Consider the following 23,828-nt stretch of genomic DNA (forward strand, 5'->3'; position numbering starts at 1 on the left):
GAAGGGTTCTCTTCAACAGTTATGCTCTCATTGACTACAGCAGTAGCAGTGAAAGTAATGAAATTTTCATCCTCATCACAATCAGACTCATTATCTGAAACTTCACCATCACTAAGGGTTACAGCCATAGCCTTACCCTTAGACTTCAAATAGGTAGGACATTCAGATTTCATGTAACCATACCCTTGACATCCAAAACACTAAGAACCCAAAGAATTATTAGAAGATCGACCTACTTTTTCTATAGGTTTATCATTATTGTTAACCTTAGTGGGATCATACTTCCTAAAGTTTCTAGGTTCAGCAGTGTTCGTGCCTCTTGCCTTTCTGTTACTATTTCTGAGAAAGTTTCTAAAATTTTTGGCAAGGTAAGCAATCTCTGTAGCAGAGAGCTTATCATTAAATCCGTCACCTTCAACATCATCAACTAACTTAAGAGCCATTGATTTGGATTTGGTAGTTTTGGGTAGATCCAACTCATAAGATTGAAGAGATCCTACAAGTTCATCAATAGGGATGGAGTCCACATCCTTGCTTTCAGTAATGGCAGTCACCTTGGGTCTAAAGTCTTCAGTTAAATATCTAAGTATCTTCCTAACAATTTTAGGTTGATCATAGATTTCACCCAAGTTAAAAGCAGAATTAACAATATCATTCAATTTAGCATAGAATTCATCAAAAGATTCATCATCAAACATCCTAATGCTTTCAAATTTATAAGTCAATTGCTGCAATTTATTTATTTTGATAGTCTTTGTGCCTTCATGCACAGTCTGGAGGATATTCCAAGCAGTATGAGCAACCTCAACATTAGAGATTCTCTTAAATTCCTCCATAGAAACAGTGTTAAAGATAGCATTCATAGTCTTGCTATTAAACGAAACTACTTCTTTTTGAGAAGTTTTCCACTCACTAACAGGAGTAATGGATTTCTCCCATCCGTATTTAACGGAGTTTCACACTCTCTCATCAATAGATTTCAGAAATGCTTTCATCCTTACTTTCCAATAAGCATAATTATTCCCATCAAAGTGAGGAGGAATAACTAGAGAGTGTCCGTGTTCCATGACAACAGGGGTCAAGGATCAGCTCAGTGATAAAAAGATCAACAACAAAAGAGCAACCCGCTCTGATACCACTTGATGGTTTTTAGACCCCTTAAAACACAATTGATTTAATCTAGGTAATTAGCCAAGTTGTTACTTAGTCCAATTTAATAAATCTAAGTCATCACAATCACAAAGATCATATCATCCAAAGCAGCGGAAAGATAAATAACACAAGATATGATCACCTAGGAAACCAAACTGATAAAAACCTAGGGAGAATTTGACCTAGCTATCCTCAAGGTAAACTTGAATCCACTATCTTGAAAGAATCGAAGTTCATACAATAAGACTTACAAGCTCCTACGCTTGACTTCTTATTACTACCAACCAGTAGAACTTACTGACACGACCACGTGCAAACTCCGAATCCACGGACTCCTTCTTTCTTGGATTCATCACCAGATACAAGCACACCCGCTTATGTTTTCTTTAAACTTCAATGACAACAACCGAGTTGATCATCAAGGTGTAGATAAATCTTTTCCTTGAAAACCCTAAGTTTGTGTAAAGGAAAACTCCTCTAGATCACAAGAGATTTACATAAACCACAATATGAGCAACACTAAAACGTGGGTAGGGTTTGCCTTTTATACTTATGACAAATTAGAAAACCTTAAAACATTTTAAAACAACTAGGGCTGAGTTGGAAAATCTACAGAAAAAACATTCCGCCCGAGCTTTGATCGATCAAGCCTAAGCTTCGATCAATCGAGCCAGGCCAAAATGCATAAAACTTTTCTGCATTAGCTCGATTCCAACTTTACATAAATGCACAACTTTGAGCAAGACTAAAACACTTCTAAACACATTGTTTTGATCATGGTTTGCCAACAATACATATTAGAGTTCTAAATACATAAATACCTAAGTCTTTAGAACCTAACATTATCATTAAGCTAAAACATTAATGGGTCTTTGGTATAGGCAGATTTAAATTTCAGATCTCTTATTCAATGAGAAGAGACTTACCCGTTGAGTTAATTAGAATCCACTATTAAAACATGTAATTCATGTCATGAATGCATTCTAAAGTTAACATTTATCTCTTACAGTGTAGTGAACTTTGGATAATATTTATAAGATCTTTACATACCCTTCTTGTTCTCCTTAATTACTTGCACAATTTTATTTAAAATAAAACATTTTTATATTTACTTAATTTAGATTGACATGCGAATTTTTTTAATTAGTAATAATATTTAAAAAGTAAAAAGAAAATTATATATTTCCTTTGTCTCACACAAATTTTTTTTTTTCTTTCTGAAGGTTGTTTTTAAATATATGAAACTTTTTCAAAAGTTGAAATTCAGTTTCTTATATAACCTTTATTCATCAAAAAATTAAAAAATATATATATATTTACTTTTTATATTTTCATAATGACATTTCAAACAACTGTGGGAATTAGTAAAGTAATTCTAGAATCACATAAAATGTCACAACTTTTGTTATAACAATCTTACATGTCAAACTATGATTAACTATCTGTCACTTTCACGTAGACTCATTGCTTTTTTCCACCACTCACAAGTCACAATCTAACATGTGTACAGTTGTATCATTTCATGTGTTTTTAAAATTCTGGATTAGCAAAAGAGAGAAGTCCATGGAAAGATGCTAGGTTGACTTCTTCAATACCAAACAAACGACAATCTGGGAATATCATAAAGATATTTTTACTATAATAGGTTATAATTTCAGCTTAAGTATTTTGTCTAAAGAGCAAGACTTAGGTACAATACTTAAGTGCTGTTCCTTAGGTTTCTTTTTTAAAATTCTGCCATGTAGATTTTTTCTCATGGGATGGAAGTGTATTTTTTAGTTAAGTAGCAACGTGACAGAATTTTAAGAAGGAAACCTAAGGAATAGCACCTAAGGTACTGTACCTAAGTTTTGTCATTTGTGTAAATATAATAATCTATAAATTTTCATTCCTCTTTTCACCATGAAAATTTTAATCAAATTATTAAAGAAAACATTGATGTGGCTTACAAATTATTGAGTATATGACATGTAATTTGAGAAAAATTATACATTTAATTTTTTTTTAATATATATATATTCTATACCATATATAAGAGGATTCTCATTTTTTAGTTGAACTTTTATGTAGTTCAAAAATATTCTTATTAATGAAGGGTAACTTCATTTAGAAATAAGGTCATAAATATCAAATAACAAATTCAATTTTGAATTTGAAAAGAAAACTTCTAAAATCTAGGATTTTTTTCCCTCACGCTTCAAAAAAGAAATTACAGTTACTGTTTATCTCTAAAGTTTATCATTTTTATTTGTTTGAAAAATAAATTAAAAAAAATATTGTAGGGATAAGGGCCCAAGATCATATATTGGGCCTTGAGTTTTGTCTGAGAACATTGAAAGGTCCGAGGAGGAACAAATAGTTATTAGGGGTTCCAATTTAAAGTCTCATAAGTAAGGAACGAATGAAAGGTGGTTCGAGGAGGAACTCCTCCTTGGATATGATGAATACAGCTCAAGTATCTATTCCAGCAATTAAAATGACCCTCCAAAAAGCTCCAATGATAGAGACGTGCTTCATGAACATATGAGAAGGAAGGAAACTCAAAAATATCTAAGGAAAAGCTGCTACCATCACATTAAATGCACTGTAACTACTTTTCTAGCTACATTTATGTGGAGAAGACCTCTAAACAGTGCTGACTTGGCTACCACAACTCACAGAAAGCCAAAAAGGGTGTCTAATAGGACAGGTACTCAAGTAAGGGCTCAGACGATCAATAAGTGTAGGATCAAGATGATCCTAAGGGAGCTATATAATGTGAGAGACCTTCCATGAGAAAATGATTGGAAAAATAGAGAGAAAACACTACAGCAATCTAAATTGTCTTTGTATCCAATTGTGATCAATTTATACAAGGGTGATCTCCTCGGACTGAAAGTCCATTAATATCAAATCCTCTTATTTGTGTTTGATTGTAAATCGTGTCCTTACAATTGGTGCCGTCTGTGGGAAGATCTAGTGTGATAGTGAGTTCGACGTCTAACTATGGTAGGATCAGGTCCTCATCGAGAAGAATCCATGGGTTCTAGGCAACAAGATGACTTCCTTAACCTTGAATGCAAGCGAGATCGAGAAGGTAGTGCACACACCACCCATGTTGGTAAAAGTCATTCTCGGGTTGGGAGTCATGTCTCTCAAGAGCAAAATGAAAAAGCCATTTAAAGGGAGATTGACAATTTAAAGAGGAAGCTACGCCATGCACAACGAAAACGAACCCCTTCCAGTTCTGACATCTCCTCCAATGATGAAGAGGATGCTAGTTACAGGCAAAAGTCAAGAACTCCACTAAGCGAGTCTTTCTCCTACAATGAAGAGCACCACCACAGGCAAAGATACAAGAGCCTGCCTCGTAAAGGCTTGGGAAATGATATGCAATTTGTGTCCTTTTAGTTCACTTCGAACCATTCAGTCCAATTCGGTACATTTCTGTCCATTTGGAAAAGAAATTATGATGTTGTTTTGTTGTGACAAAATGGGTGCTTCTGTTGGGATTACTGATTAGAGTTTTCTTTGGGGGTGCGGTGTTGGTAGCTTTTCAGTTGGATGAGTATTTGGTTGGATGGGTTATAGATAAATTCCCTTTTAAATTTTAAGTCATTTATGGGTGTTTGAGGCAGTGTCACAGGGAAGTTGTTTTAAACTTTGCAAGTTGAGTATGAATGAACATGTTGGTTCAGGTCTAAATGGAATGTTCAATATGAAAAATGGCATAACTAGAGGAAATTGTAGAATTTTCTTCTGCAATTATCTGTACTATAATTTAAGGGGGTTTTCCCTCTTTAGAATGGACATTTTATTGGTTCTAAAATACACTACAGCCTACGTTTAAATAGGGGCAAAACTTAGTAAAAATACTTCTTTAATTCTCACGTAAAAACCTACATACGTCCACACTTTACTCTCTTGAAGTCAAATTTTGTCTAGGCACATGAAGTTAAAAGTTTTCATTACTTGCTTATGGGTTTTGCTTGAAATGGAAAATGTTTTACATGAGAAATCAATGACAATGATGTATACAAAGGAACCTGTACACATATTTGTGAACGATTTTCCAATATAAAAAAGCCAACTAATCATATAAGTTTTTGATTTGTTATATTTATCATTTAATGGAAAGCTATTTAATAGAAGATGTGAAGATCATATTTTTAACCAACCATTTTTAGTAATTTATCTAGACAGTGTTGTGCTTACAATATATAGAGAGGCAATGTGAATAACAAAGTTTGTGTATTCCCTACGTTTGCTTTGTATGGAAACATAATCATAGCATGCATAATAGTAAGCTATGCATATGAAATTGTGATTATATGAATCCTAATATTTGAAAGTTGCAAATCATAAATATTCTCACCCTTGCTACCCCTTATAAACTCAACTTTGCAACCCATTTCTTGCATCTTGAAAAGCAAAGGAGGTTTTAGCCCAAAAAAATAAAAAAGCAAAGCAGGAAAAAATGGTGTCCAACATTTCTTTCATAGATCATGTGATCAGGATGTTGGGTGGTCGTCTCTTCTGGAATGTATTTGTGCATTTCTGCATCCCTGGCTAGCAGTCATTGTTGTTGTTCTTGGTATATCACCAAGATGATGGTGATTACAACTTATATAATTATATCTTGAAATATCATATGATTATATTTCGTTTCACATTTATTTTTAAAATTTTGGCAAAAGAATGTAGTTTACACATTTCCTTGCACTAATGAAAGCGTTTCTTTATCTGACCTCTACTCTCTCACACACAGTCTTCGCAGTTTCTTTGATTTTAGTTCTACACAACATATTGTTTGATTGCAATTCTACTGTTTTCTGTTTGCTTTTGATTTTATTATTCCTTGGACATACTATTTATTTTGCCATGTTAAAAAAACTGCGGGATTCCCTTATCCCATATAGCACATATGTAGAATCCATTGTCAAACATTCAATTCTGAGTTTTAAGAATCAAACAGATTGGCTCATAGCACCAAGGCTGAGACGGAGCCTAAAACCATGATCTCAATTTTTTTTTACTAAGTCATTAAATAAATAAAAAATAAAAAAATTTACTAATCCATTGACCATTTACCACTGTTGTATACCTTTTTCTTATCAAACTTGTCTTAATTTCTTTCCAAGGCTCATTTCACATGTCACGCCCAGGAAAGATTTTTATTATATTACGAGTCATCTACCAACCCTGCAGCCATCAATCACTAGGCCAAGACATTAACAAAATAATGGTTCCAGTGTTGAAAATTGGAAATATATAAGCTTCTCTTCCAAAAATCTATTAGTCTATGAATTCAGCATTGTTCAGTAAATCTTGCTTGGGGAGTGTAATTGCTTCAGATCCAAGCCTATTTTGGTTCAGTTGATCTTGACAAAAGCAAAGGAACCTGTTACAAACACAAATTAGAAACAATTCCCTTTTATTTAAATTTAATATTCTTGCTTCTACCATTCAATTTTACTTGGGTAAGTGAAGCCTGTGTTACATTTAGGCACACTCGGGTGCATCTACGCAAGACATTGCTTATTGTACTTAAAAGAGATAATGCATATGCCTGATGCACAAGTAATCATTGGTATATTTTTGTACATATTAAATAAAACATTAACCGTTTATCATTCAAAATACAGAAAAATGGCCTCGAGAGAAAGCAAAAAATACAACCGTGAAGGCTTTGCCATAACAAAATTTAATCGGTATTCGTCAAAAACCCGTGTGATATACCATAAAGCTATTGAAAATAAGATTTAAAAATATCTTGGGCTTTTTTTTTCTTCTTCTTCTTTCTTTTTGTTGAATACGTCGTTTTTTAAACAATGGCTCCATGAAGAATAATTGCACCAGCTTCCTTGAAGAGAGATTTAAGACATTCATTCCTAATGAATTGCCAGAATGCATCAACGGAGCTCTTATACGTGATAGCTTCACGTATAAGAGCTCCACTGGGGAGGTAAGATTAGCACCATTTTTGACAATCCAACCAAGAGTAGAGCTAGCAGCAAAGAAACTATCTTGAAATCATGTATAAAATATATGAGATGAATTGCTTACCCCAAATCTAATAACTATTCAATGAAATCGTGCTAAAAAGATATCAGAATAATGTCATATCAAGTATTTAAGATAGGTCATGATTGATGAACGGTAATAGAACTGGATTACTGAACATTACTTCTCTAAGTCTTGAATATATATTTTTCCTCTTCTTGAGGTTTTTTCTTAATTTCTATCAATTGCACAAACAAACAAACCCAAACAAATTTACAGATTATAAGGTGTATAATATTGGACTCTTTTAATCCAAATTGACTTTAGAAACCAATACTACTTAAACTAAATGCAATTAACAACATTAAGATTAGTTAAAAAAAAAAGAGTTAGTCGAACTATTCTTCATTGACAACAATTATTAAAACAGTAGTACTCTTTTAATCCTAATTGACTTTAGAAACCAATACAACTTAAACTAAACGCAATTAACAACATTACTAGACTAGTAAAAAGAAGAGACAGGTTTAAAACCCAGATCTATTATTCAATAACAAGAGAATTACCAGTTGAACTAACTACAATTCACAATTAAAATATGTAATTCATGTCATAAATGTATTCTAAAGCAAACATTTACCTCTTACCGTGCGGTGAACTTGGGATAATACTCATAAGATCTTTACATACTCTTTTTGCTCTCCTTAATTATTTGCACAATTTTTTTTAAATAAAACATTTTTATATTTACTTAAAGTAGATTGACATGCAAAATTTTTTAATCAGTAATAATATTTAAAAAGTAATATATATATATATATGATGAGGATAAAAGGAGAGCTTAAACCACACGGACATAAAGCCGACGGTTTAATACTTTTTCTTTGGGCGTAGCAGACGGTGCTTATGCTGACGGTCATAGTATCAGCTGACTCCGTGGTTGACGACTCAAATGCTGACGGTATAACAAAGGTGACGGAGGAAAATTGAGGCTGACGGACCGGGCACAAGTTTACTTGCTTTCCACGCTAGATAATATTTAAAGGATCCCCATAAGGAAAAGATCCCGTAAAATACGCTCAAAAGGACTCCTATAAGGAAAGGACTTCTACTCCAAGGTAAAGAGGTCAACCTTCTACTAGTATAAAAGCCCAAGCATCCTCACAAACTAAGGTACGCATAATTTACCCTCTCTAGCACTCTAGAGCAGTGAGAATAGTTCTAACTTGACCTTCGGAGGGTGTTTGGCCGGTACCACACCGGTACTCTCTGCTAGGTTCTTCCTTTTCGTTGTGCAGGTGCCGTTTGATCGTACGAGGAACGTGTGACTCACTGGTGATACTATTTTCGGCATCATCAATATATATTTCCTTTGTCTCACACAAGATTTTTTTCTTATAAAAGTTGTTTTTAAATATATGAAACTTTTTCAAAAGTTGAAAGTCGTTATAAAAAAAAGTTTCATATATTTAAAAACAACTTTTATATAATAATTAAAAAAAAAATCCTTCAAAAACCAGGATGTGTACTGAAACTTCTTTTGTTCCTTAGTTCTTAATGCAATCGTTTTTCTACCCAAAAAAAAAAAAAAAGTTGAAATTCAGTTTCTTATATAACCTTTATTCATCAAAAAAAAAAAACTATAAAAAGTGTTTTCTTTTGACATTTTCATAAAAATCATTTCATTTCAAAGATTTCAAAAAAAAACAAAGGTGAAGATTAGTAAAGTAGTTCTAAGAGCACATAAAATATCACAATTTTTATTACAATTATCTTACGTTACTTTCTTATTTTTTTTCCTGCAACTCACAGTCGGTCACCTGGACAACTGTGGTAAGTCGTGTCATTTCAAGTAATCTTAAAATTCCGGATTAGCAAAAGAGAGAAATCCATGGAAAGATGCTAATTAAGTTGACTTCTTCAATACAGAAAAACGACAGTCTGGAAAAGTAGGAGAAAACTTTTTACCTTTTTGTTCCCTTAACATGGACCGGGTGTACATTTAAGTTGGATCAGATCGAACGGTAAAACTAACTAAAAACTCAAAAATTTTAAAAAAATTAAAATTAAAAAAAAAAAAAAAAAAAAAAGGGCAAAAACTCCAACCTTATCTACCAGTCAATCGTCCTATATTAATAGTTACGAAGGTAAAATAAATAAGGCCACCAAAGAGTTTTCGAGAAACAAAGAAAGAAAGAGAGAGTTGGAGATCATGTCGTGCCTAGCTAGTTGCTGTGCAACTTCGACATGTGGTCTCTGCAACTGTGTGGCCTCTGGGATCACCAAGCGCTCTGCTAGACTTGCTTACTGTGGTCTCTTTGGTGGATTCTTAATCCTTTCTTGGGTTCTCCGTGAAGTTGCAGCTCCTCTGTTGGAGAAAATCCCATGTCAGTTTCAATTTTTTTTTTTTTAGCTTTTTTTTTCGTTTCTTTGTGTGAATTTGTGGAATATGTGAACTGGGTTTGCTCTGTTTCCAACGTTTTCCAATTGGGTTTTTGTCAGTTGGGGTTGGTTGTTGTTGCTTTGCTTGGTTGATGTGTTCTTGTATATTGGGGATTAATTGTTCATTTGATGGGGGCTGTTGAGTCGGAAATAGTGAAATTAATGATAAAACAAGCTTCGAACTTTGGATAACTTGCATTGATATGATGATAAATTACCAAATGTTCCAAAATTTTAAGCGGTTGGAAAATGGTGAATTTAATCATTTTAACTAAAATTCTAACAGGGACTTCCTTTTTCTAGTTCTCTTGCATTTATTTCTAAACTTCCTATCTTGGGTTTGTTTTGCTTTTAGTTATTTATTGAAGCATGCTTAATTATGTGCATAGTTTAGACTAATCTAAAGATTCTAAACTACTAGGCTGAATTCTCATTTGGGCAGCAACCGGTTGATATTAATTTGTTTAATAAATGGCTGAAAATTTAATGATTTAGATATTCTGAATTATTTCATCCAAATAATTTGGAAATCCTGTGGAAATTTGGAGAATTTGGCTGATAAGTTAGTAAGTTGAAGAATTTTCAGGGCCTAGTAAGGTTGGATGTAGATTTGGCAATATATGCATTTGGTGGCCAAAATGAATTTTCCTGATACCTGATAACACTAATGAGTTACTAGTTGAGATTTATTTTTGAATTTGAGATTTGGCTCATGAGCTCAACGGAGAAAAAATGTATATTTTAAATTTGCAACTTTTGTCCTGGACATTTGTGTTAACAGGGATAAACACTTCTGAAACTCACACAAAGGACTGGTATCAAATACAAGCAGTTCTTCGTGTGAGCATGGGGAATTTCTTGTTTTTTGCAATTTTTGCTCTTATAATGATCGGTGTAAAGGACCAAAATGACAAACGTGATGCTTGGCACCATGGTGGATGGATTGTGAAGATGGTGCTCTGGATTTTACTTGTAGTCCTCATGTTTTTCCTTCCTAATGCCGTCATTTCAGTATATGGTAAGTCTTTCTTCCACAATTATGATAATTAAACTAATTGTTATCTTCTGCTGCTTTTCTTTAGCCAGGGTTAGAGGAGGATTGTGTAAACCTTGTTTCGAAATATATGTATGCTTCACAAATGCCATAGGGGGGCCATTGCCAGAGGTTTTCTTGGCTGCTTTTCAAAAAATTTGGAGTGAAATATTTGAATAAGATGCAATAAATTGCTCATAGCAGCTAAATTAACATAGCAATGGCCTTCTTTTCGCTCTAGGTATTTATGACTATTATGCATGGGGCTAACTCATTATACTTCTTTTTATTCTGTGCAACATATATAGGACATGGGTTTCCAGAAATTACCATGCCCATATTCACCCTGGGGATTTCTCATAGTCCTTAGGCTTCAAATTTATTAGAATAACATTAAAGCAAGGGAAGATTGATTTCCTCCTTGCATTGTAATATGGCTCCACTAACATGATGTGATGAAGAAGACACATCTATCCATCAGATGATCAATAAGAAATCTTCTCATGAGCAGATTATTCTTTTCCCTGTATTTGATGGGATTGATCAAGTATATGACTGGCTACATTTTGTCATCATGCACTTACGCATCAACTTTCTTTCTTTAATAATGATGCTGTTCCCCAAGGATGGCTGTCTTGCCACAAATTCCCTACTTAGTCTCTAATTATTCAAAAAATTTCATTCTTTTCCTGAGATATGATGCCAAATATTATTGATCTATGCAAATTTCTGTACTTGCAGGAACTCTATCAAAATTTGGGGCAGGGTTATTTTTATTGGTTCAAGTGCTTATCTTACTAGACTTTACACATGCATGGAATGATGCATGGGTTGAGAAAGACGAGCAGAAGTGGTTAGTTCAAATTTTCAAATCTCATCATTTTCTTTCATTGCTTTGTTTTGACTTCTAACCTAAATGGCATTTTTTAGGTATATTGCTTTACTTGTTATCTCAATTGGATGCTACATTATAGCATTTACATTCTCGGGAATTCTGTTCATCTGGTTCAACCCCTCTGGCCAAGACTGTGGCCTAAATGTCTTCTTCATTGTCATGACCATGATCCTGGCATTTGCATTTGCCATTATTGCTTTGCATCCTGCGGTAAGCTTAGCATTTTGTATTTTACTGGTTCATGCTCTGGGGCAGACTGTTTTTTTTTTTTTTTTTTGGGGTGTGGGTGGGGTGGAGAGCACAACATTCAGCAGAAATATTAGGTTGCAAAATGTGTGGAGTAGCCCTCCCCCTCCCCTCCCTTGGATGGAAAATGACACCTCCTTATATGTTTTTATTCCTTTGATGCAATTGTGTTCATCAGCCCTTTATGTTATGATGCATTTATTGCATCCTGTATAGTTAATGATTTCTTTAAATCCCCTAACTATCCTAGTGCACATGAAGGAACCAACTTTGATTAATTCATTAGTCAATCAAACTATTGTCAACTATCTTTCTGTATAGTTTATATCAACTATCTCCAAACAATCTAAGGGACCAACAATGCTGTTAGTCTGAGGCAGAGGATATAAAACTAAATGCAATCCTTACAGCCTAAAGGATTTAGGCCAGCATCTTTAAATATTGTACTCTTTTAATTAAACTTAAAAACCTAAATTCACAGTACTAAGGGCTTTTTAATATTCTGGGTTTGGCCACAGAATGGGCATGTTTTGAGGTATTAGATTAGCATCCAGTGGTTGAAATCTGTAAGCTCTGAAAGTATTTTGGGCACGTGGTCTATATGGTAGACCAATCATTTTTTATAAGTATATATAGTAGTAGACCCATCATGCAGAGATTGCATGATTATTTTTCAAAAATAACTAGCAATATTCTCTCATGAGCTGGAATTATCTTGTTAATTTTATGTGGTGCAATGTAATTCTTGTATTTACAAAATTGCAAGTTGGTATTCATGTAACAGAGGGTTGTGACCCCTTTCTGAACTTTAATAATAGAAAATGGCTTTTGAACTGGCAAGATGATTGTGACTGGAAATTTCAAACAGGTGAATGGTAGCCTCCTGCCTGCTTCTGTGATCTCTCTTTATTGTGCTTATGTGTGCTACACGGGTCTCTCCAGTGAACCTCATGACTATGTATGCAATGGTCTGAACAATACCAAGGTAGTCACCACAAGTACTCTTATTCTTGGGATGCTCACAACTGTTTTATCTGTTCTATACTCTGCTCTTCGCGCGGGATCATCAACAACGTTTTTGTCACCACCATCTTCACCCAAGTCAGGTGCTCATAGCTAGATGGAATCCTTTTTAGTTATTTTACATTTTCAATATAAGCGTTCTGAAAAAATATTTCTTCAGACATCTTGATGAAGTAAATGTTTTCAAAGGAAGGACCAAATACAGTAATTCTTTGTTCTACCTCATTGTAGAATAAAACCATACTGGTAAAAGTTTTTATTTTTCAGTATGTTCTATATACTTGGATGAGCTCTTGACACTTGGCTTCTCTGACCTTCCATAGTAGATAAGGTAGTAAAGGCCAAACCATTCTGGTATGGTATATGATTCTGAAGGTCTGGATCCTGCTGGCTTTTTGGTCTCACCTGCAGCCACATATAATGAATGCTGGCTACATACTAAGTGCTTTCTAATATTGTTAAATCTTGTTGCAGGGGGGAAGAAACCTCTTCTAGAAGAAGAAGAGTTGGAAGAAGGAAAGGAAAAGGAAAAGGAAAAGAAAACGGATGCAGAAGCGCGCCCTGTTAGCTATTCATATATGTTCTTCCATCTGATATTTGCTTTAGCTAGCATGTACTCAGCTATGCTTCTTTCTGGGTGGACCAGCTCATCTGAGAGCTCTGACCTGATAGATGTTGGCTGGACATCAGTTTGGGTTCGGATCTGCACAGAGTGGGTTACTGCTGCACTGTTCGTCTGGTCTCTTGTGGCCCCTCTGATTTTCCCTGATCGTGAGTTCTTTTAGGTGACTTGTTCATGATATGTCTAGCACTCCTGGAATCTGTTATTATGTGCATAATTAGGTAATGAGGTATAAATTTAATTTGTCTAAGCTCATTTTTGGGGGTGGAAAAAGAAAAGGGACGGGGAGTAATTGTTCTCTCACATTCGTTAGTGTGTACTCTGTACAAACAACATCCATAATTTCGTGCACAATGTCCATATTTTTTTATTGATGTCCACATTTAAAATCTGAAATGGATGATGTATACGGATGATGTACAATAAGGAATGTGTGAGAATCAAATGTGCAATTGGTAGAGGGGGGAGGGGTGTTAGGTCTATCAAGTGTTGTATCCTTCCGGAGTTAGGTTTGCAAATATCCCAATATGGAACAGATATTGCTATGGTATTTGTGTCTACCATTTGAATTCTATTGTCAAACTTTTTTCTTTTGGAAAGCATGATGCTTGTTCTTCATCTTTTCTTTACATTTATTTTAAGTGACATTTGTTTATTTTGTCAAAACGAGTTAGAAATGGGCAGTAATGGGATATTTCTAAAGATTAGTACCTGGTAAATCAGATCATTCGATTCATTTAAATAGAAGTATTTGAAGAGAGATTTGGATTTCAGATCTAGTGTAAATGACTTGAATAACGTATAGAATTTTTTTTTTTTTTTTTTAATATTGATGAATTTAATTGATGGATTTTACCTTTATTAACGTATGGATTTGATGTGATTAGGTGTAAAACATTATTCAAATACATGATATACAAGTATTTTTGTTATAGCAAACTTCAAGTTCGAGCACATAATGTGTTGTTAAGTTCTTATCAAATAATTATTCTAATAATTGTTTCTTTTTCTTTTTTTTTGAGATAGAGAATAATTGTTTCTTAAAACCATGATTTTTGTCATCCAGCCATAAAATATATATAAAAATTTGTATTAAAAAAAAAAACCCTTAATTTTTGTGAGTTTCAATTAATTTAACTGAAAAAGTTTCTTATTCTCAATCAAGTGAAATGAATTTGAATATTTCCTACATAAAAATGGAATACATTGATATATATATATGAAAGAATGCATTGATATATTAGCCGGGTGATTAAAAAAAAAAAATTATATCATGGAACAAATTAGATGTCATAGATTTAAACTCTATTGAATACATGATAATAAATGAATCTCTTTAGTTATTAAATCTTAAAAATTTAAATATAAGCATAATAGGCCTGTAGATGAACCAAGTAGTTCATAAACAGCTTGAACTTGGCTCATAAAAAGCTAAATTTGTTTGTTTATAAACAAACCAAGCTTGAGCCTTAGTTTTATGTTTGCTTAATAAACAAGCCAAGATTAGGCAAAAAAAAATTGTTCATGAATAGACTCATAAACATTAAAACTTGATATAAAACAAGCTAAGTTTAGACTAGTTTATTTGCTTTGTAATAAGCCTAACAATTAAACCAATATCTTACTATGACTTAGAGTAATTGGGAGTTAGGACCAAACCAAATAAACTTACTAATAAGTTTGATATGAGCTAGATAATGTATTTGTTTTGGATCTCAAGCTCAAAATTTTGATATTGAGCTCAAGCTTGACTTGAGCTTAAGCTTTTAGAATTTTTAACAAGTTTGAGCTCAAACATCATTTATAGACTTTGTTCAAGCCCGAGCCAATCTTGGACATTTACTTTCTTTGTTAAGCCAAGCTTGAAACACTTAGTACTCGAAAAAGCTTAACTCATTTACAGCCATAAGCATAAGGTGTTGGTGGAATTAGGGGTATCAAGACATAATCGAAAACTGCCAAATTAGCATAACCAACTTGCCTGCTGCTAGATCCAAAGTTCCACTAGTCAACAGCAAGTCTCCACCTCTAAGAACCGATGTCGACAAGTTGAGTGGCGGATTTCCTTCTCCAAAACCTGAGCCACCTAACCCAACCAACGAGATAAATTTTGACTAGATCCAACCGTATCCACCAAAATCATGACCAAATACAGCAAGATTTAGCTAGATCCATAGGATCCAACCAATTCTGATGACTCTCCACCACCACATCTCTTCACAGGATTCAACCGAACCAATTGGTGTCCCACTCGAGCCCAGTTTGACTCAATCGGTTGATGTTGGTGGTTGGCAGTGAGTCTCTCCACTTGTCACCTAATGTAAACAAGTCGAGTTCAAGTTAAATCCAAAACTGACCAATCCCGTTCCAACCTATAGAAACCCATAAATGGAATGATTGAATAATTTTTCATAAGTTTTACCCTAGGACGGTTTGAATTGTTAGTTTCACTTTTGGAAGGGAGAGGGATATCATAGACTTATGAAGTTATTGATTATTATTTTTTTAATCTAATTTAAAAGTCCAAGGCTTTAAAAGATCAAAAGCAAGGACGGAGCCATAACTTTAAGTTAGGGGGGGCCGATTTTACTGTTGGTTGTGTGCAGTGATTTCAACCTTTGATTCTGCTACTTTTATAGGTAAGAACAAAAAATTTTTTGTTTAGAATTTTCTAAAGGGCAGGGTTATTTATTTTGGATAAAATTAGTTAATTGAGCTTAATTTTGTTTTAAGTTTTACTAGCAATTTTTGTTGCTTTACTTTCTTTTCTTTTTTTTTTTTTTTTTGGGCTTGTATATTTTGTTTTAGATATTAGATCTATAAATTTTTTTTATGGTCACTAAAATGAGAAAAATGCTAGAGCTGCAAGTTTTTTTATAAATTACTTATGTAATAAGTGGTTACTGGTAAGTAAAAAAATGATATGAGTGGTGTGTCCATATGCGAACCAATAAGAATTTGCTACCAGAAAAGTTTGTAAAAATGTTATAAAAAAGTTTGTGAATATAACATTATTCTTAAAAAAATCAATGATATTATTAAAGGTAAATAAAATGTAATTTTATAGAATAAAATTATTAAAATTAATACACATATATATAATAATATATTTTTTTTTTTTTAAATTTAGGAGGCCATCGCCCCCTAGTCTAAGGGTAGGTCCGCCCTGATCAAAAGTTCCATCTTTATTCTTTTTATAAACTTTACATCATGAAAAGTTTATTATAATTGGTACTATTAGCCAACTGATTTGACATGTCTCTTGCAAATTTAATCATTGTGCATAATAATGACCAAGTCATTAGATTCAATGGCCAAATTCATTCTGTTATATTGATTTCCCGGCAATTGAGTGGGCCTAATAAGTTTTTTATTATTATAAAAGTTTTTTTTTTTTTTTAGATAAAAGGGCCTAATGAGTTGAAAGTAATTTGACAATCCACATTTTGCAACACGCAGATAAATTTGAGTCACTTTTATCTAATGGTGTCGAATAATAGTATATTCAAGAAATGAGCTTTTTAAAAAATATATATATATATATATATTTTTTTTTATAAAAGGGTTATGAATTGAAATAAAGTAACTTGTCAATTGACATTTTGCAACACGCAGATAAATCTGAGCCACCTTTATCTAAAAGTATTAAAGAAATAATTGGAGAGAGAAAAGTTGAGAATCTTGTAGCTAAAGATTCAAATCTTCTTCCCTTGTCATAACTACTATTGAATTTAGAAAAAAAATATGAAAAGGGTGAAAAACATGTAACGTGTAAGGTCAGCCAATATACATGACTTTATTAATAATCTAAAACTTAGATACATTTCTCAATTAAATTCAAACATCTAGTTATATACTAAACTTTAAAGTACTGTGTTTAAGTTGTGCATAGTGAAATATGATTTATACATGAACTTGACTTGCATTTTTACTTTATTGTTTCTATTTTTGTGTTAAGTGTACTAAGCTTAGAAAGGAAAATTTAGGGGCTGTTTGGATTTGCCGTTTTCATAACTCATAACTCAAAAATGGCGGGATCCATAACTGAGAAGTCCGTCTGGATTTTGTTTCCATCACTCAATTCTCTAATTTTTTAGTAATGAGTTATAGAAACTGAAAACACATGTGAGATGTTTTCAGTTTCCAAAACTCAGTTTTCAATAGCATTTTCATAATTAAATCCACATACATGGGACCCACTGTCAGTGCAAAGTCACACCATGCGCACCTTTTTCTTCTTCTTTCTTTCTTCTTCATAGGCTCACTCCAACGACCCTTTTTTTCTTCTTCTTCATTCTTTTTCTTTCCTTTCTTCTTCACAGAAACACCAAATATACTTTATAAAAAAAAAACACGTGGGTACCAATTTCTCAAACCCAAAAATTCAAACCCATAAACACATGAGTTAGATCATACACACTAACACAAAAACACAAACCCACAAACATGTTCACCATGGGTCTGACTCCATAGCTGCTGCTACTTCACAATTTCACAAACCCACAAACATCCTCCGTGGCTGCCACCCTCTGCCTCACTGTCGCTGCTTCACGATTTCACGAGCTCGACCTCCCTTGCCACAGCTGTTCCAGAGAGGGGAAAAAAAAAAAAGAAGAGAGAGAGAGAGAGAGAAAAGTCTTCTTTGGGTCAGTGTGTGAGGCTCACAAATAGTTAACAAATATTGAGTGATGACAAGTCAGTGATGGTGCCAAATAGACTTCGTGTAGGGAGTTGGAGTATTTTAAGTGATGAGTGATGAGTGACGAAAATTAAGTGAGGAGTGATGAGTGATAAAAAAAAAAAAAAAAAAAAAAAAAAAAAAAAAAAAAAAAAAAAAACGGGGCCTTAAAGATCTCTCTTGATTCAGTGTATCAGTATACTATGTAAGATATAGATTTTCGGTCCTTTACCCTTTTCATCATCTTATCATTATCACTATTATTATTATTATTATTATTCTTGATGATTCTCCCTTTATCAGTGGGTTGATAGGACTCGAACGTTGATCTTTAGGCTATTTCCTGTAATACAAAGGACACAGAATCAGAGGGGACCGGTGGGGGACCGGCCAAAAATCCTCCGATGATCAAGTTAGTTACTTTGAACTCTCTGTAACGAAGAAATGTTCTCTCAAAAGTAAAAGTGTCTGACCCCCCTTACCTTTCATCGAAGAAGCCTTATATAGTGTGTGTGTGGAACGGTTTATCTGTTTAGGAACCGTTCCCAATGTCGAGGAGTCCGGCGAATTAGGAGTAACTTCCATAACCGCTGTGGAAGTTACTTAGGTCGGACGCTGATGAACTCGTCCATCCATAGTCAGGATGGACGACACCTCAAGGATGATCTCGTCCATCTTCAGTGGAAGATAACGAGATCATCTTGGAAGGCTTGACGTTCATAACTGATAAATAGATCTCACGAGGTATTGCTCGTCCATGTATGGACGAGGTTCGCCAGTACGCTTGTAATTTTCATCGCCTATTGTAGCTTCTTTTGTTGGACGAGACATATGGACGAGTTATGGACTTGGGGATTTATGACACCATCAGTTGCCCCCTCGTCCATGTGAGTCGTCCAAATGGTTGAACGTCTTTGGACTGGTAATTGGTTATTAATTATTCGCACCACGTGTCATTTTTTTATTGGTGGCTAATTTCGTCGATTTATATTTCCGAGGTAGATGCCACGTGTCGCTTTCGTATTGGCTGGGTCGTTTCGATTACCTAGGTCAGCATCCTATAAATAGTGGAATGCCTCCCTTAACCCTTTTCATTCCAGAGATTTTCTTCCTTGACATCCGTCGTCTAGAGCCTCGTCTAGGAGTTTCTCTGCGTCTAGAGTCTTCTTCCGTCTAGAGCCAGGTACTCTTCTTCTCCTCGTCTTTAGGTTTTAAGTTTCTTGTTAGAGATGTCCGCTGCCTCCTCGTCTACTGATAGCCTTAATAAGGCCATAGACGAGTACTGTGAGGATACTAGTGAGAGGTCTAACTCTAGCAGTGCTAGTGATGAGAGTGGAGGAAGCACGGACGAGAACTACTCTTCTGGGGCCCCTGGGCTCCCTATTGAGGTCGTCCAAGAACAGCTTAGGAGAGCTTCTGGCTCTCAAGCTGGTTCTCCGTCCAATCCTACGGACGAGGTAGAAACCGTCTTCAGCTGCGCTGTAGGCGTCCATTCTAAGACGGACGAACAGAGGTTAAATAGCCTTAAATCCTGGTATCAAATCCCAGACGAGTTTAACCCTAGGCTGCCCGTCCGTGGAGAGTGGTGTTGTGAGCCCCGTTTTGGTATAGGCGTCTATGAATCTTACTTTTTAGGTGGCCTTAGGTTTCCTTTAAATGCCTTCGATAGAGAGTTATTAGTTAAGTTAGGTTTAGGTGTTTGTCAATTCAATCCTAACGCATGGAGACTAATTATCTCCATGCAAATTTTGTGGAGGGAAGTTTTTGGTGGGGACCGTCCTCTTACAGTGGACGAGTTCCTTTATTGTTATAAACCTTCTGCCATAAGTCAATCTGAAGGTTTTTATCAGTTTACTGCTAGAGGGAATGATTGTAGGTTGATCAAGTCCCTAGCTTCGTCTGATAGGAAATGGAAGACGGAGTTCATTTTCGTTTCAGGCTTCTGGGCAGGGAACCCTGTGGACGTTGGCAGGGATCCCTTTCCCCCTTACACTGGGGAACTAGGGAACCTTCGTCCAGAAGGTACGTCCCTTCCCCTTGTTTATTTTTATTCTTACTTCTATTTGATATATTTACAATTTCTAACCTTTGTTTGTTCATTGTGTTGTAGCTGCCAAACGTCCGTCCCTGAGTAAATTCCATCGTGACCGCGTCCATAGAGCTCGTCTACATACAGACAGGAGCTTTCGTTCTCTTGTCACGCTAAGACGCTTAGCCAAGTGGGGTTTAGGTCCTGAGCCTTCAGACGAAGCTATCGCCCACGAAGTTACTGTGCGAAAAAGTAAGTTCTTAGCTAAACCTCCTTTTCTTTTTCTTTTTTGTGTACCTTCCTAACTCGTTCATCTCGTCTTAGGAATGTCAACAATGAAAGAGAATAGAGGGAAGGAGATTGCAGGAGAGGGGAAACGTCCTGAGGGTCAAGCCCAAGATCGTCCTGAGGGTCAGACTCGTCCAACGGCTGGGGACAAAAGGAAGTTCTTGCCAAAAAATATTGACTTGGAAGGGCTCCCCAGTCGTAGGGACAAAAGGGTCAAGTCAGGCTCGTCCAAGGTGGTCAAGTCCAAACCTCCCCAGTCCCAGCCTGCCGTCCAGATAGTTGATGTGGACTCGTCCACTCCAGTGGAGTCCACGCCGTCCAAGACTCCACCCAGAACTCCTTTGGCCAAGTCTACCACGCCTGGCTCGTCCCAGCATTCCACGAACATTATTGAGAACGAAGACCTGGCTTGGAAACGTTTCCAGATGGCTGTCAAGGACGAAGATATAAACGTGCTACAACATGGGTTTAAAGGAATTTGAACATTCAGGCGTCCATGACCTCTTCAAGGTATGTCAGTATCTCTCATCCTTATTTGGGTAGCCACTTTTCCTCATTTAATCACTCTATGTTGCTTTGTCTATTCATAGGCCATGTCCAAGTTTATAGCAGCGTCTAGACAGGCAACAGAGCTGGACAAGACGAGAGTCTTGTTGGAGACGAGGATTCAGCAGGTGAATGCTGAGTGTAAAAAATGGGCTGGGGTTGCTGAAAAAGCTAAGGACGAGGTCAAGGAACGTAACAAGCTGATTGAGGAGCTAAGGACGGATGCAGTGGAGAAGGATACGCGCATTGATCATTTGCAGAAGATGAATGATGAATTGAATGCTCGTCTCTCCAAGGCAAAAGAGGACGCTGTGGCTGAGTTCAAGTCGTCCAAAGAATATACAGACACTTTGGATCGCAATTATGCAGCTGGTTTTGAAGATTTCAGAATGGACGCTATTGAGAACTTCCCTGAAGTTGATTTTAATGCAATCAAGCTTAACCTTGCTGCTGCCACAAGCTCTCTTCTCCAGACTGGCTCTGATGACGTCAACGTGGAAGACGATGCTAGTACCCAGCCTCAGGACGCACCAGTTGTGAATGCTCCCCCTTCTTAGGACGAGACTTTTAACCTTAGTGGTTTTTCTCTTTTTTTTTATTTGGTCCTTTGTTTTTGGACCTTCCTTTATGTAACAAGAATACATTATACTCGTCCATGGTTTTAGGACGGGTTTTTAAGTAGTTTCTGCTTTCCAAACTAATCAGGGTTTTTTGGACGTAGGAAGTCTACCCTTTGAATGAATTTTTATTATCTTTGCATGGACGAGTGATTTCATTTTCATGGACGAATGTTGCCAAGCTATTTTAACTCCAACTTTAGCTCGTCCATATCGAGATTACATATTTTTCATGTAGTCTAACTCGTCTTAGTAGGTAGTATTTTTAATTAGCTTGATTCGTCTTAGGACTTGCAAACTAATTTTACTTACCATCTTACTTATTTTGCCAACTTTTTCTCTCGTCCAGATTTTGGATTGTTTCAGTTGGCTCCGTCTCGTCCATGAGTTGGACGAGTGTGGATGTGGTTTTTTCCTTAGAAAATTTAGACGTTACATCTCTGCGTCCAGAGATTTTGTTCGTCTTGGATCTTTCAACCCTCTTGAGGATTGACTTGGACGATAATATCATGGAGAAATTTCACACAACATTTAGCACATAACATAAATATTGTTTACAGACAAGGCATATGCACACTGATGCCTTTTTATTTAATAAATACATACTTCATGACTTCGTCCATAACCATAACACAACTATAATAAGTAATAAGATCATAGTTTCAAACTCCACACATAAGCAACACCAAATATAATAGTATCAAACACAAACAGCATCATACGTAGTAGTAGGGTAATTAGACTTATAAGACCCAGTCTCGTCCATAGGTTCACTCTTACTGGTAGTACCTCCTCAGGTGCTCCACATTCCAAGGATGTTCCAGCTTTCTCCCGTCCAGGGCCTCCAGGTAGTAGGATCCTTGCCTTTTACAGTTGATAACTTTATAGGGTCCTTCCCAGTTTGGGCCCAATTTCCCATGTGCCGGGTTCTTGGTCGACAAAGAGACCTTTCTCAGGACGAGATCTCCAATGTTGAAACGCCTAGGCTTCACCACCGCGTCGTACTGCATAGCCATGAGATTCTTATACTTTGCTGCCCGGTGTTCTGCATTTGTCCTTACCTCGTCTATTAAATCGAGGTTCAGACGAAGCTGATCTTCATTATCCTTGTCTTGATACATCATCACCCTATGATTAGCCATATGTACTTCTGCAGGTATGACTGCATCACTTCCATAGGCTAGTTTGAAAGGAGTCTCTCCTGTAGGTGTCCTCACTGTGGTCCTATACGCCCATAAAACTCCTGGTAATTCATCTGGCCACACTCCCTTTGTCCCCTCAAGCCGAGTCTTGATGATTTTCAACAAGGATCGGTTTGCAACTTCAGCCTGGCCGTTGGCTTGGGGGTGTGCAGGCGAGGAGTAATGGTTCTGAATTCCAAAATGTGAGCAGAAGTCCTTGAAGAGTGCATTGTCGAATTGTCGTCCGTTATCAGACACCAATACCTTCGGCACTCCAAATCTGCATACGATGTTCTTCCACACGAAGTTTTTCACATTCTGTTGCGTGATATTTGCCAACGGTTCTGCCTCCACCCATTTGGTGAAGTAATCGATGCCCACCACTAGAAACTTCATCTGCCTTACTCCCAAAGGGAAGGGACCCAAAATGTCCAGTCCCCATTGTGCGAAGGGCCACGGTGCCACCATTGGGGTGAGGTATTCCGATGGTTGCCTGGGGACGTTGCTGAATCGCTGGCACTGGTCGCAGACCTTAACGTATGCTTTAGCATCAGCTTGCATGTTCGGCCAGTAGTACCCTGCACGGACGACCTTGTGGACAAGTGATCTTGCTCCCGAATGATTGCCACATGCCCCTTCATGAACTTCTCTCAGCACGTAGTTTGCTTCGTCCGGAGCTAAACATCTAAGGTAAGGTTGAGAGAAACCTCTCTTGTATAGAACTCCATTCATAAGGACGTATCTAGCTGACCTCACCCTCACCTTTCTGGCCTCGTCCTTTTCTTCTGGTAGTTGTCCGTCTTTCAAATAGGATATAATGGGAGTCATCCAATTTTCTTTGTTATCAACCTGCTGTACTTCCTGGGCATCTATACTTGGCACATATTGAACTTCGTCTGACTTCTCTAATGATTCGTCTGCTGAGGCCTCCTTAGCTATAGTATCAGCTTCCACGTTCTCCTCCCTTGGGATTTGAACGAAGTCAGCTTTTTCAAACCTTTTCACAAGGCGCATCACCCTACCAAGATACTTCTTCATTCGTTCTTCCTTCGCCTCATACATCCCATTCACTTGCCCCATGATCAGTTGGGAAT

The 23,828-nt window shown here is 36.1% G+C and overlaps 3 protein-coding genes across 3 annotated transcripts; all 3 read left to right on the plus strand.

Annotated features, from left to right (window-relative positions):
- The first annotated feature begins 9,290 nt into the window (after positions 1-9,290).
- LOC115994812 (serine incorporator 3) lies at positions 9,291-14,013 on the plus strand. The gene is made up of 6 exons (XM_031119083.1): positions 9,291-9,521; positions 10,358-10,594; positions 11,351-11,462; positions 11,540-11,714; positions 12,619-12,856; positions 13,248-14,013. The coding sequence occupies exons 1-6, from the start codon at positions 9,347-9,349 to the stop codon at positions 13,556-13,558; spliced, it is 1,248 nt and encodes a 415-aa protein (XP_030974943.1). The 5' UTR covers positions 9,291-9,346; the 3' UTR covers positions 13,559-14,013.
- A 4,923-nt stretch (positions 14,014-18,936) lies between these two features.
- Positions 18,937-20,840, plus strand: LOC115949716. The gene is made up of 4 exons (XM_031067004.1): positions 18,937-20,095; positions 20,184-20,354; positions 20,427-20,763; positions 20,816-20,840. Exons 1-4 carry the CDS (start codon positions 19,303-19,305, stop codon positions 20,838-20,840), a joined length of 1,326 nt encoding a protein of 441 aa, XP_030922864.1. The 5' UTR covers positions 18,937-19,302.
- A 1-nt stretch (position 20,841) lies between these two features.
- Positions 20,842-21,493, plus strand: LOC115949717. Its single transcript, XM_031067005.1, has 2 exons — positions 20,842-20,900; positions 20,981-21,493. Exons 1-2 carry the CDS (start codon positions 20,853-20,855, stop codon positions 21,491-21,493), a joined length of 561 nt encoding a protein of 186 aa, XP_030922865.1. The 5' UTR covers positions 20,842-20,852.
- Positions 21,494-23,828: the final 2,335 nt, after the last annotated feature.

Source organism: Quercus lobata, chromosome 6, assembly GCF_001633185.2.
Source record: "Quercus lobata isolate SW786 chromosome 6, ValleyOak3.0 Primary Assembly, whole genome shotgun sequence".
Classification (NCBI taxonomy): domain Eukaryota; kingdom Viridiplantae; phylum Streptophyta; class Magnoliopsida; order Fagales; family Fagaceae; genus Quercus; species Quercus lobata.